A 14,343-nucleotide genomic window follows, 5' to 3' on the forward strand; every position below is an offset into this window, starting at 1 on the left:
ACACATTATTCATGAGCCATTTCGAACACGATCCAAATTGGAACGAGCTGAACACAAGCAAAGGCTCAACTTGCTCAAGCTCGGCTCGTTTACAACCCTAACAACAAGTTCTTTAATGATATGGTTAAAGTCTTAATTAAAAAATATATATATATATATCTTTTAGTACTATTAAATGCAAAAAAGCTTAAGAGATATAAAAAAATCTCATTCTCATTCACACTATTAAAACCACAAAACCAATTCATTATTTCTATCATTATTATTTTACCGGGTAAGCGCTTGAATACAATTCATCAAAATTCTACAGCTTATTTCCTCCAATGCAATCTTATTTAGCTTTTTTTTCCCTAATATTTCAGATTTTAAAAAAAAAAAGCTTCATTTCGACAAATACTTCCAAAAACTTTTAACATCTTTAATTATTTTTTGCAGATGACAATATTTTAATTTTTATATCTAAAAAGTCACTTCCATTATTAAAAAAAAAATTTAATATTTAATTCATGCCATAAATATTTAATGAATTTGGGGCTGAATTTCATTATGCATCTCGCTATTTGTTTTAAAATTTAGTTAATATATCTAATATAATCTACACACTATTTTTTTGTTGAACAAACACTCATTTTCTCTTTATTTTTCTGAATTAAAACATATTTCTTATTTTTAAGAAAAAAACTTAATATTAAATAAATGCTTAAGCCAATTAATATTTAGAGATAATTTAATCAGCTACAGTTTAATTTACTCATAGCAAAAAAGAATTAAATTACATTAATACTTACATTAATACCATTTTACCTATGCTAAAAAGTTAATGATGTGATATTTTTTATTCAATAAAAAGATTTGAGTATCATCAAATGTTAAAAAAAAAAAAAAAATCAAAATTTAGGTGTAAGATGTCTAAATCTATAGAAATTGTGTGGTATTCATGTAGATTGCCACAAAGGAGAAACCACGTGAGACTTTAACAATTTGAGTGGAGGAAAATAAATAATGGAGCATAGCAGTGATACAATGCCGGTCATCTCTACAGCTAAAATATAAATAAAACAAGAGCTCAAAGCTAGCGTTACCTCATTTTCAATTGAGGAATGATTAATAATATTGACGGTGCATTCCCTCCAGCAAGAAAAAACATCAAGATGCGTGCTGCTTTGATCCGTCATGGCTTGCGAATTTTGAAGCCAAATACTCTTGGAGTGTACCGTTGGGACGCCTTCTGGGGCTTTATGTGAGGATAGGTCATCAGAAATAGATGTGGAAATGTTGTGCCGAAATAAGCCCCATCAATGTCTACGAAATAGTTAAGATAACGGCAGGCTGAGCAAAACCTTATTATTCCAAAAAAGGTGGGATAAAAAATAAAAGGGGCATTTACATAAATAGAGCTCAATTCCTATTTATTTACATATCTAACATATAAATTTTACTTCTTGTATTTATAATGCTCCAATCTTTCATATCACATCATAAATACCACCATTTTAGCTTTTAAAAGGTAAAATCCACCTTTTCATGCATAAGTAAGGTGGTATACATGTAAAAATTGAAGCTTTCGTGTTAGGTATGCATATACAAAGAAATTGAGTGGTATGTATGTAAATCTAAAAAAAAAAACAAAATCAAAGCCTAGAATCTATTCAAACAACTTGGATATATATATATTTTTTCAGTCAAGTAGACAAAATAAATTGAGTGGTATGTATGTAAATCTAAAAAAAAAACAAAATCAAAGCCTTCAAACAACTTGGATATATATATTTTTTTCAGTCAAGTAGACAAAAACTTAATCAGAAAAGAAAAAGAAGTTCATTATTCATGTTTATATTTTGGGACAATTAACATACATAACATTTGAATATATCTAAGAAAAATAAATGTTTATCAATTACATACATACCACAATTTTTATATATCTATATATTTTAACATTTAAATGCATAACACAACCTTCAAAAGCACACAAAAAAGGAAGCAGACATATTTAAATAAACGAGAATTGTGGGATATGTTCCCAAAGTTTATGGGGAGAAAGGATACTGCCTTGGAATCTGGATCTCGGGTAATAGATATCTTCACACTTGGGGCAGTAGATTTTCACAGTACTAGATCTAGAAATGTCTGACTGACCAACGGGAAGGCAAGGCTGACCGCAACAGTAAACTCTAGGGCATCTTCCAAAATCATAGTTTTTGTACTTTTCTAGCTGTAGGCATCATTTTTGCAGGCAAAAAAAGTTAGAATTTATAGAGCAAAAAAAAATCTAAATGGGGCATTTACATACATACCACCCAATTTCTCTGTATTTTACTTTTTACATTTATACCACCCAAATCTTTCATATCACAAAAACAATGTCGCCATATTAGCTTTTAAAATGTGAAATACGCCATTTCATGCATAGGTCAGGCATGTATTTAAAAATTGAAGAATGTGTGTTGGATAGGTAAATACATAGGATTGGAGTGGTTTTTATGTAAATCTTCCATCCTAAATCTCACCATTGCAGCCATTCCTTTACTAGTCAAAATGTAGCGAGCATGGATCAGGCCATACAACATCTCTGCAGCAGATTCAACCAACTCATTCTGCTCCTCAGTGAATGTTTCTCCTAAAAGTAGCATATGCCCAATTGGCATATTAGTATGTTAGAATTTTAATGAAAATAAATCAATCTACAATGGAGAAGAGGATAGTAATGTTCACTTCAATGAGTAAAATATCTCTTTGTTTTGCTTCAAAATTATTCACACATCCAAAACAAGTTATAAATTTTTTATGGGAAATTAAAGACTAAATGCCCAACAAAATTTCTGTATTTAAAAAGCAATAGAAATCAAAAGAATTACAACAGAGCACAAGAAATACCACAGGCCACAGGTTTTCTCCCACTCCAAATCATTGTAATTCTCTGGAAACTGTGTTGCAAGGAGGATGAAAAAAATAAAAAGTTTGGGATTCAGAATTAAAAATACCACCAGCATTATTTCATAGAGTTAAAGATTGAACAAATAAATTTAAGTTGATGAATCAACCTAAAATTAAATCTTAAAATTACTGTTATATGACATGAGTGCTTCGCAATTAAATAAAATAATTAAAATTAAATATTTTTAAATGAATTTAAATCAACATAATTAAATTTCACATATAATATAACAATTAAGCGTTAAATCAAATAGTTGTCTTTTTCAAGTCAAAATTATATTTTGTGCCACATTATTGTTAGCTAACAATTGAATTAGAATTCGAAATTAAAATTATAATATGTGGCTATCCTATGATGAAGTGACTGTAAACTAATGGATTCAAATTTTGGATTCAAATTTAAAACTATTGACAGCCATATTGCAATAGTTAAGTATTAAATTAAATAATTATAGCTTCAAGCCAAAATTACTTAATGTGCCATATGATAGTTATATAATATGTGAAATTGGAATTTGAATTCAAAATTATGTCATGTTGCTATAATGAGATGAGCCAAATATTACCTTTTGGAACTATTTATCCTAATTTAGCATAAATAAATGGCCCGAATAAGTTAAAATAGTTTAAAAATAGTTAAGGATTGAAGAAATAAATGCAAATCAATAAACAAATCAATTTTTAATTTTAAATTAATGTAGATGACATACTTGCTTACCTATTGAATAGAATGGTAAATAATTAAAAATCTATCAATGACCTTAGTTATTAATATAATAAAATTTCAACTGAAAATTAAGTGCAATGACACAAAGTAATAATAGAGTATAATGTTAATTAGGTGTGCCTTCCAGGAACTAATTATTTTTATGATATTCATCCACTAATGAATTTGAATTCCAATTCAGAACTATGCCTTGTGTTTATCATAAAATGAGCCTCTCGCCAAAATACAAATTTAGTATATATAAGGATAACAGAAACATTTTGTAATTCAAATTCAACATCATTAAAATGTACAGGAGCAAGAAGTAAACTTTCGGATACAAGGACGTGTATAAATGATAAGCTCCTCATTCATCGTCTAAAAAAAAGCTCAAGTTGTAAACACTTTCACATAACTGTAAGGCCGCGGAAACTATAAGGCAATGAAACAGATATCACAAGTAAAAAAAAAAAAAAAAAGAAAATGGGACTATGATTACATTACATTAACAGCAGAAAATATGACAAGAAAAACCATTTTTAAATCAGGAAAAAAACGTACAAAAAGTCGATGGGTAAATTACGAAGTACCACCAAACAGCAATAACATCAGCAGCTATGGGATCAATTTCAAATTCTTTATTGTCCATTCGTGTTTAAAGCTTTCGAGTTAATTCTACCATAGAAAGCATTTTCCACCATTTGTCGACATTCTAGTTCTTGCCCAAATCATCCACTCAGTAGCTAAAGTTGTGTATTATTGGAATTGGCTTGGTCATATTTTAAGATGTTCAGATTCAACTTGAGCTCAAGCCGAGATTTCACATATATATTCATAATTGGTTTATTTGCTCAAGCTAAGAATTCACACATATATTCATAATTAGTTTGTTTAAATTTTTAATAATAACAATTGACCTAGCGGGTTAATAAACAAACTAAAAATTTGAACACACCTAATTTTTCATACAAAATTAATAATAAATCATTTTAAGAAACCAAACAAGCAAGCAATTCATTAAATGTTGAATTAACATCTAACTACTTTACAACAGCAAAATAAAATAATATACTAGTTACAAGCAAACTTCATCGTAATTAAATAAGTACATATAAACTAATAAATTACAAAATAAAAATAAGAATAAATTGCATTAAATTAACAGATATTCACTAATGACAACTGAAACATAAAAAAATAAATAAATACTACAAAAAATGATGAGTACTTAACAGCATAAAAAACGTTTCTTGTGAAACAGGTGAAAAATCGCGGAAAGGGAAAATACATGTTTAGGGCAGTCAGTGGCAAAAAAAAATGATAAAAGATATATGATATTAAATAATTAACATGGACTATATAATTCATAAAAAGATATTATATATTTACATAATAATAGACTAATTAATACTAAAAAAATATAATGGATTAAATATAATAGATAATGATATATTAATTAATTAATTGGATTAAATAACAAACATATATTAATAACATAACCATGTAATTACTAATTAATCTTAAAATATTATTGATAATAAATATATAATTAAATAAGGTTTAGACAATTAAATTTTATGTAAACAACATATCATATATGATTTCAATGATCATGGAGCTTAACATCGATCATTTAACAAGTTATTTGTTGAATAACAAATAAATTTATTTGTCAATATATAAATGGGTTAGAAAACGTTTAAGCCTTAAAAAGGTCCAAAATTGTTTATTTACTGATGTGAATAACTTGATTAAATATTAATCAATCCAAAATCATGTTGTTCATCTAGAATGTTTGTTCATTTACAGCCCTATCTATAGCCCTTCTCGTCCCTAAAGCAAGAAGTTAAAAAAAATTTGTTAGCCCTTGATATGACTCTAAACCCTTTTTCTAATGGCATGCATTCTGTCTTCATTGAATATTAAAAGCAGCAAGGGATGAAAAATAATCATATGACTAATTTGAACAACATGAAATGAAGGATGAGCCAAAAATTCCGAATGGACATAAAAACAAAGTAATGCTCAAATTTTAATGCGAAAACTTTGAATTGCAAAACAGTAGCAGTTCACTGCATATGGAATGCTGATAACAAAGTAGGAAAATGCTGTTTTAAAGGCTAATTGAAAATATTATATTCTACAGAACACAAAAATAGACATATAGTGAGTACATATTAAATGCCAAAGCCAACAATTAAATTTGAAAGTGACAAATGACATTTAAGAGCAAGCTAAAGATGACTTCAGTAGTTTCACAAACAGTAACATGCTGTCAAAGAGGACGCGAGATAGCATCTCAAGTTTCACACAAACATATATATTTTAAAAAATAAACCGGCTTTTGATTGCATCAAGAGGCCAAATGAAGCTTCATAAGAAAAAAATAGAAGTCAATCTTGCACAACTTACAAAAAGCTTGTCAATTAAAAACTAGGCACAATATAATGTGGCATGTCAAAATTATCATCAGTCAATTATGCATGCAAGTTTATAACATTAATAGCTTCACAAGAATTTGTGCAATATTGCTGATTGATTGTTAGCCCAATAGGATCTCATAAAATCTTTCCATTCAAACTTTAAATCTTTCAAAATTATTTTTAGTAGTAGAAACTCATACAATCTCAACACCACAGGTCTAAATTTTATTTTGACTCTAGATCTTGTGGTCACATTTCATTTTGTACTTCTCCAAGATACAGGGTTGTCTCTTAGAAAGTCATACTGAGAGGAGATGCTAGCTTAAGCAAAACCATGGTCTCACTCAAAACCGTGGTCAAGTCAATACGAGGAGCCGAGAGAAGATATTTGGGGTTTGCAGAGCATTGAGGAGGTATGAGATCCAGAGTCAGCAGAGTTTCCCAAGGGCGTTCAAAAGCTCCAAAAGCAATTTACTGACATTTTCAGTAATTGAACGAGTTACCACCTCCAAGGGAGCATGAGCATGCCAATATAATAAAGGAGTGTGTCCCCATTATCAGCGTCAAACTATACTGGTATCCTTAGATTTAGAAAGATGAGATAGAGAAGCTAATCTAAGAGATGCTCGAAACTGGGATCATCAAACCCAGTGTGAGCCCATTTTCCAGTCCAATTGTAATGGTGAAGAAGAAAGATGGTAGATGGCAATTTTGCATGGATTAACGGGCTTTGAACAAGGAAAATGTCTTGAACAAATTTCCTATTCTGGTGATTGATGAGCTGCTGGATAAGCTTTATGGAGATTCATTTTCTCGAGGATCGATTTGAAGTCGGGATATCATCAGATCAGGATACACCCAGCTGATGTGCACAAGATAAAGTTCAACACATGAAGGGCATTACAAGTTCTTGGTGATCATTTGTCCTCACCAACAAGTCAACCACATTTCAATCTCTTATGAATCGGGTTTTTCAACCTCATCTTAGGAAATTCATCCCAGTCTTCTTCAATAACATTTTGATCTATAGTTGTACAAAGACAGAGCATGGGGGGCACTTGAGGACAGTCTCGCCACTGTTGAGGGAGTGCCAGTTGTACGCTATCTTAAATAAATGCTCATTTTCACAGTTACATGTGGAGTACTTGGGGTATGTTGTGACCAAAATATTAGCAGCAGTGGGTCTGCCCAAAGTAGAAGCTATAGTGGACTGGATGTTACCTAGGAGTTTGAAGGAGTTGAGAAGATTCTTGGGTCTCATCAAATACTCTCGAAAATTTGTGAGATGATAAAATACGATAGCATAGCCACTAACAAAACAATTGAAGAAAGACAATTTCAAGTTGGGGGAAAGCGTTCAAACATCTGAATGGATTGGGAGTGGTGGAAATCTGAAGTTGGGGGAATGACAACACAAGCATTCAAACATCTGAAGAGAGCCATGAACAACATCCCATCATTAGCACTTCCAGATTTCAGTAAACTTTTTGTGGTGGAAATCGATGTGTCAGGATACAGATTGGGAGTGGTGCTCATACAGGGCTAGCAACTGATTGCTTACTTTAGTCAAGTGATCACAATTAGGGCGAAGCTCAAATTAATATATGAGCGGAAATTAATGCATATTGTCTTGTTCATTCAGTAATGACTGCCCTACTTGTTGGAATGATATTTTCTGGTCATGACAGATCAAAGGAGCTTAAATTATCTTCTGGAGTAGAAAATGGTGACTGAGGAGCATCAGAGATGGTTATCCAAGCTAGTATGATATGATTTCAAGATTCAGTATTGATCAGGATTGGAGAACAAAGTCACGAATGCACTGTCGAAAAAGGTGGAGAAACCCCAGCTGACAGCCTTATCAATACCCTTAGCCCAAGATTGGGAAGCCCTGAGATGGTAGAGCGAGCAGATGAGAGGCAAGAGAAATCAGAGATGAGTTATTATAGGATCCGAACATTCATTGAGAGGGTAGCAAATACTCTAAAAGGGGTGGTTCGTGTTACCGAGGGGATCAGAGTATATCCTCAAACTATTGCAAGAGTTTCACGACAGTGCAATCAGGAGACACTAAGGAGCAGCTTTATTAGGTGGGGATGCGCAGAGACGTAGAGGTCATGGTAACACAATGTGATGTGTGCCAACGACATAAGTAATTGTCCATGACGCCAGCAGGGTTATTATAGTCCTTAACCTTACTTGAGAATTTTTGGAAAGAAGTAATGATGGATTTTATAGATAGGTTGCCACAATCAAAAAAGTTTACGGAGATCTTGGTGGTAGTGGATAACCTAAGCAAGTATGCACATTTCATTTCACTACGACACCCCTACACTACAGTCTAAGTTATTTTGGTGTTCATATGGGAAGTGGAACATTTGCACAAACTGCCAAAATCTATTGTATCAGATAAGAATAAGATGTTCCTCCGCCAATTCTGGAATGAGTTGTTCAGGTTACAAAGAACTATCACAAACAAAAGCACAACATTTCATCTCCAGACCCATGGCCAAACGGAGGTGGTCAACAGGAGTGTGGAGACATAGATGTGTTGTTTTGTATTGGATACTCTGAAGCTTTGGGCAGGTGGATTGTGTGGTTTGAATATTGGTACAATATTTTGTACCATATTGCAACACATACCACCCATTTAAAGATTTTGTATAAGTTGGATCCACCACACCTAATACATTATGGGCATAGCACTACACCTGCATCCAATGTCGAATAGTACTTGAAGGGACACAATATTGGCAGAGCTTAAGGGGCATCTACTAAGAGCTCAATAAATCATAAAGAGGACAGCGAACAAACATAGAATAGAGAAACAATTCGAGCCCAAGAATACGTTTTACTTGAAGTTGAGGCCATACCGACAGATGACATTGGTCAGGCAGAGGAACGAGAAACTTTTTTATAAGATTACGACACGCATTGGGGCAGTGGTCTACCATTTGAAGTTACCACCCTCATCAACACTACATCCAATCTTTCATGTCTCGTAGCTGAGGCGCGCTATCGAAGATCATGCACCATCATCTTCATTACCTTTGATGCTAACAGAGGACATGAAGGTGATTCTGGAACCTTTAGGAATCGAAGAAGTGCATCGAAGAGGGGCGAGAGCAAAGGAGTACTAATTAAGTGGAAAGATCTTTCAAATTATAAAAAAACATGGGAGCCTTATGGAGGTATCCGAAAATAGTTTTCATCCTTCCACCTTAAGGACAAGGTGCTTCATGGATACGCCAATGACTAATTTAGTCGATGGAGGGCCAACTAGGCAGACAAGACAGTCCAAGGAGGACTAGTCTGGACCATGTCGGCAGGATTCTCAGAAAGGGCTGAAAACAATCCTAGCACCCTGGTGGGTCCACACCGTCCCTAATCACATATAAGAGGAGCGGAATCAAGGAGGTTTTGAGGGGAATGTTTGAAAGGGATTTTGGGGAGTATTTATTAGGGCTATTATGCTAGTGTTTATTTTGGATATTTTGTTTGGCTGCAAATTTTCTTCTATATTGGTGTTCCTAGCAAAACACTGTTATTGTCGGTCTCAAGTCCGAATGTGTAAAGTGGAGGGTTGCGTTAGGTAGTTGTCAACCAACGTAAAACTTGTCGAAAAAAAAATCATGACATGAATCCTTCTGATCTTTGTGTAAGTGTTAGGGCATCCCCTGGAAGCGACGCGTTGTATAGCTTGAATACAGTGAAAAGTGCAAAAGCTGCTACACCGTCGTCCGGGTGCAGTGTCAAATAAGCAAGGGTTCTCACATTACATCACATTACACTCACATTACAGACGGATGCGGGTAAAGAAGTTAGTTCATAAAACTAATGAAATTAATATTATGATAGGATCTAGGAATATAAGTTCTCTCAATGGTAAATTAATGGAATTAATTGACATTATAATTCATAAAAAGATTAATAGCTTATGTATTTAAGAAACTAAATGAGTTGGAGAAAAGACTAAGGAGATTGATAACTTAGTTTTTAAACTTTGATATTCTGGTAAAAGCCGCACTAAAAATGGTATAGGTGTAATTATAGATAAGAGTTTGAAAGATAATGTTGTAAAAATTAATAGAAAATTTAAGAGTTTGAAAGATAATGTTGTAAAAATTAATAGAGTTGGTGATAGAATTATAGCCCTTAAGATTATCATTAATACTAAGATTTTTAATATTATAAGTGTTTATGCTCCTCAAATAGATTTAAATATAGGGTCTAAAAATAGATAATGGAATGCCATAGAAGACTTAATACAAATGATACCTCTGATACCTCTTATACCTCTTATACCTCTTGAAGAAATATTTTTTTATTGGAGAAGATTTAAATGAACATGTCGGTAGAGTGGTAGAAGATTTTAGAAATATTCATGGTGGTTACAGTTTTTTAGGGATTAATGAAAAATGTAGGGTTATTTTCGATTTTGCTTTAGCATATGATTTTGTTATTACTAATATTTTATTCAAGAAAAAAAGATGATAAGAGATGAACATCTTATTATTTATAAGAGTGGATCTAATAAAACACAAATCGATTATTTTCTTATGAGAAGAAGAGATCGTCGAGATTGTAAAAATTGTATAGTCATTCTGAGTGAAGATTTAAGTACCCAACATCATTTATTAGTTTTAGATTGTAAGATGAAGAATTGTAAAATAAAAAATACAAGGACTCATCATCGTAGAATTAGATGGGGGAACCTAAAAGACAAATAAAATAATTTTTATGCAAAAAATTCAAAATTTCAAAATTTGGGATGTTCGTGACAAAGCAAATGCTATGTGGGATAAAATAACAAACACTACTAAATAAGTAGCAAAAGATATACTTGTAGAATCAAAAGAAAAAATTTCTTTAAATAAAAATAATTGGTGGTGGAATAATAATGTGCAAGAAAAGATAAAATATAAGAAGTTGTGTTATAAAAATTGGTTTAAATATAAAAGCTTAGAGAATTGAGAAAAATATCAAACGGCTCGCAGAGAGTCTAAAAGAACAATATGTGACGTTAAAAATTCTGCTTTTAATGATCTTATAATAAATTAGATATTAAAGAGAGTGACAAATATATGTATAAACTAGCAAAGAGAAAAGAAAAGTAAAGAATTAACTCAAGAAAAAATTATTAAAGATGAAAATCTCAAACTATTTTTCTTAAGAAAAGATATTCAACATAAGTGGGTGAGTTATTTTGATAAATATTTTATAAGTTATTTTGATAGACTTTTCAACTATGATTCTGATACGATGAACCTTAGTGATCTTAATAATGTTAATAATAATAAAACATTTTATTTTCACCGTCGCATTAGTAAAAAAGAAGTTCAGGAGGCTTTAAAAAAAATAAAAGGTGAAAAGTCTGTAGGACCTGATGATATCCCAATTGAAATATGAAAGTTTCTTGACTTACTAAAATCTTTAATATGATTTTAAAAACTAAAAAGATGTCTGAGGAGTGAAGGAAAAGTATTTGGTCCCCATTTTTAAGAGTAAAGGAGATGCACAAGAGTGTGCAAATTATAGAGGAATTAAGTTGATGTGTCATAGTTTAAAATTATGGGAGAGGGTAATTGAACATAGGTTAAGACGTATTATTCAGATTTCTTATAATCAATTTGGATTTATGTCGGGCAGGTCTACTATAGAAGCTATACATTTATTGGCTATACATTTATTGAGAAAAGTTTGATGGAGAAGTTAAGAGATAATAAGGAGAATCTACATTTGATTTTTATTGATTACGAAAAAGCTTACAATAAGGTTTCAAGAGATATCCCTTGGAGAGATCTTGAGAAGAAAGGTGTTGATACGACTTATACTTAAGTCATTAGATATGTATAGCAGAGTTGTTACTTGTGTTTGAGTTGAAGGAGGACTGACCAAATATTTTCTTATTTCTGTTAGATTACAATAGGTATCAGCTTTAAGACCATATCTTTTTTGTTGAAGTTATGGATGGTCTTACTGGACACTAACCGGAGAATATACCTTGGTGTATGCATTTTGCTGATTATATCCTTCTCGTGGATATGACAAGAGAAAAACCCCAGGAAAAACTTGAATTATGGAGGTCTACATTGGAAACTAAAGGCCTTCATTTAAGTATAACTAAAACTGAATACATAGAATATAATTTTAGTAGTAGTAGCTCTAGTGACAGAAGTGTAACTTTGGGTGATTAAATTATTAAAAGGTGTGAACGATTTAGATATCTCGGGTCTGTTCAAAGCAATGGTGATATAAATGGAGATGTTAATAGTAGAATTCAAGTTGGTTGGTTGAAGTGGAGGAATGTTTCGGGCCTTTTGTGTGATAAAAAAGTATCGCTTAGACTGAAAGGAAAATTCTATAAGACGGTGGTGAGACCTTCAATGCTCTATGGCGCTGAATGTTGGCCTTTTAAAAGAGAAGCATAATACTAAGTTAAGTTTTGCCGAGATGACAATGATTCGGTGGATGAGTGGCTTTACACTTAGAGACAAAATGCAAAATGAATATATCAGTGATAGAGTTGGTGTAGCTCCCGTGACGGACAAAATTAAAGAAAGTCGTCTTAGATGGCTTGGTCACATTAAGCGTCGACCATCTGATGATCTGATTAGGATAATAGATGTTTTAGATTCGACTTATGTTAAAAAAGGCAGAGGTAGACCTAGAAAGACTTGGGCTTATTTTATAAAAAATGATCTTAATTTATTAGAACTAGGTGAACAAATGACACTAAATAGGACGCAATGGAGAAAAATGATTCATGTAGTCGACTCCATGTAGTGGGATTAAGGCTTTGTTGTTATTGTTGTTGTTGTTGTTGTATTGGTGTTCCTAACAACTTCTACCTCTCGAACTGTAGATCAACATCGTATCTTATTTGCTTCAATGATATTAATAAAATTAGTCCTCATTTGAGTTCCCCTATCACACTTGCAATTTCTTCGTTGTTCGTTCATTTTTTGTTCCGGTTTGTATCAATTTTCTAAGAAAAAAGCCACTAGGGTAGCAAGCATGTAGTCATTCTTTCAATTGACTACTCCACTTTATAGAGGTGTATCCATACAAGAGAATTCATAGATTATTACTTTGTCTTTAAAGCATAACAAGAGAACTGTTGAAGTAATACTTAGCTTCGTCATTTCATTCTTTTAAATCCATTACCACATTAATTTTAATTTCGTTGCAGAAAACGATAAAATATGACACTTACATCACTATTGCCTTTTAGTAAAAGATTCATGACATATGTTTGCAATCACTAATAAAGAATAAAAACGAAATAGAGGATAATCCCTAGCTATCATTATAAATGATAGAAAAAGGAAAAAGGATGCTTGTATCACTCATTAGAAAATTGAAATATTTGTATTTTGCTAGTTCAAAACAATTATAATGAAATTCTTCAAAATTAATTTATTTGGATATTGAGGGATACATGGTATCAAGAATAAAAAAGATTGTGTGGCCAAAGCATGTGTGTTGAGGCAGATTTTTCTTTTTTTTTTGGATATAAAGTTCTCTGAGAGGACATCATATTGAAGGTTGTATGCAAAATTTTTTATCAAAAATTTCTCAAACCATTAGGCTATCCTATTAGACTATACTTTTGTCTTCAACAAGCTCAATCTTTCTCCTCATACTCTGTTCCATAAAAACATAGAATAAAGGATAAAACATAACATCAAAAATAGACTTTTCAATTCACTTTTTCATGGATAACATTGTTAATAATTTGCATGCATTTAGTATATTTCAGAGGGTGAGAAATTTTCCTACAAGAATATCTCTTTGAAAATGATCAACTGGCCATGGTTATCTCCTTATTACTAACTAAGGAAATAAAATATAACTTTGTCAAAGCCATTGGTCATATGATCAGAAAATGCACGATCCAGGAGCTGAAAATGAGCATCTCTAAGACTTTCAAGCCATAATAAGAGGTAATACATGAAAATACTAGAGTACAAGTACCCATTGTAGAATATTTTTCAAGTACATCTAGCAAGCATTTTTGTCTTTCTGTGCTTTAAAAATGGTATAATATTCTTGTTTCATTTAAGAACTAGTGAATCAATTACAACCAATTTAAATTTTTTTCATTCAACTGGAATCTTAATGTTATATTTTATAACTCTCTTGTTAGATTTATATCGAATCCCTCATTTCCATGAGAACCCAAAACCAATGATATGCAGGTATAGTTATTGTAATTAATAGAAAAATTATTATTCGGGCAATCAATATATATATATATAGATTACGACACGCATT

General features: G+C 31.8%; 1 protein-coding gene across 1 annotated transcript in view; it reads right to left on the reverse strand.

Moving 5' to 3' along the window:
* Nucleotides 1-916: 916 nt before the first annotated feature.
* The window catches only part of LOC110020347 (casein kinase II subunit beta-1-like), an 18,156-nt gene continuing 4,729 nt past the window's right edge, over nucleotides 917-14,343 (reverse strand). Inside the window, exons 3-5 of the mRNA XM_020718415.1 lie at nucleotides 2,511-2,620; nucleotides 2,050-2,215; nucleotides 917-1,302 (exon numbers count right to left, since the gene is read on the reverse strand). Of these exons, the coding sequence (XP_020574074.1) occupies nucleotides 1,172-1,302; nucleotides 2,050-2,215; nucleotides 2,511-2,620 (407 nt within the window). The 3' untranslated portion in view covers nucleotides 917-1,171. The remainder of the gene's footprint in view (nucleotides 1,303-2,049; nucleotides 2,216-2,510; nucleotides 2,621-14,343) is intronic.

Source organism: Phalaenopsis equestris, unplaced genomic scaffold (genome assembly GCF_001263595.1).
Source record: "Phalaenopsis equestris unplaced genomic scaffold, ASM126359v1 Scaffold000094, whole genome shotgun sequence".
NCBI lineage: Eukaryota > Viridiplantae > Streptophyta > Magnoliopsida > Asparagales > Orchidaceae > Phalaenopsis > Phalaenopsis equestris.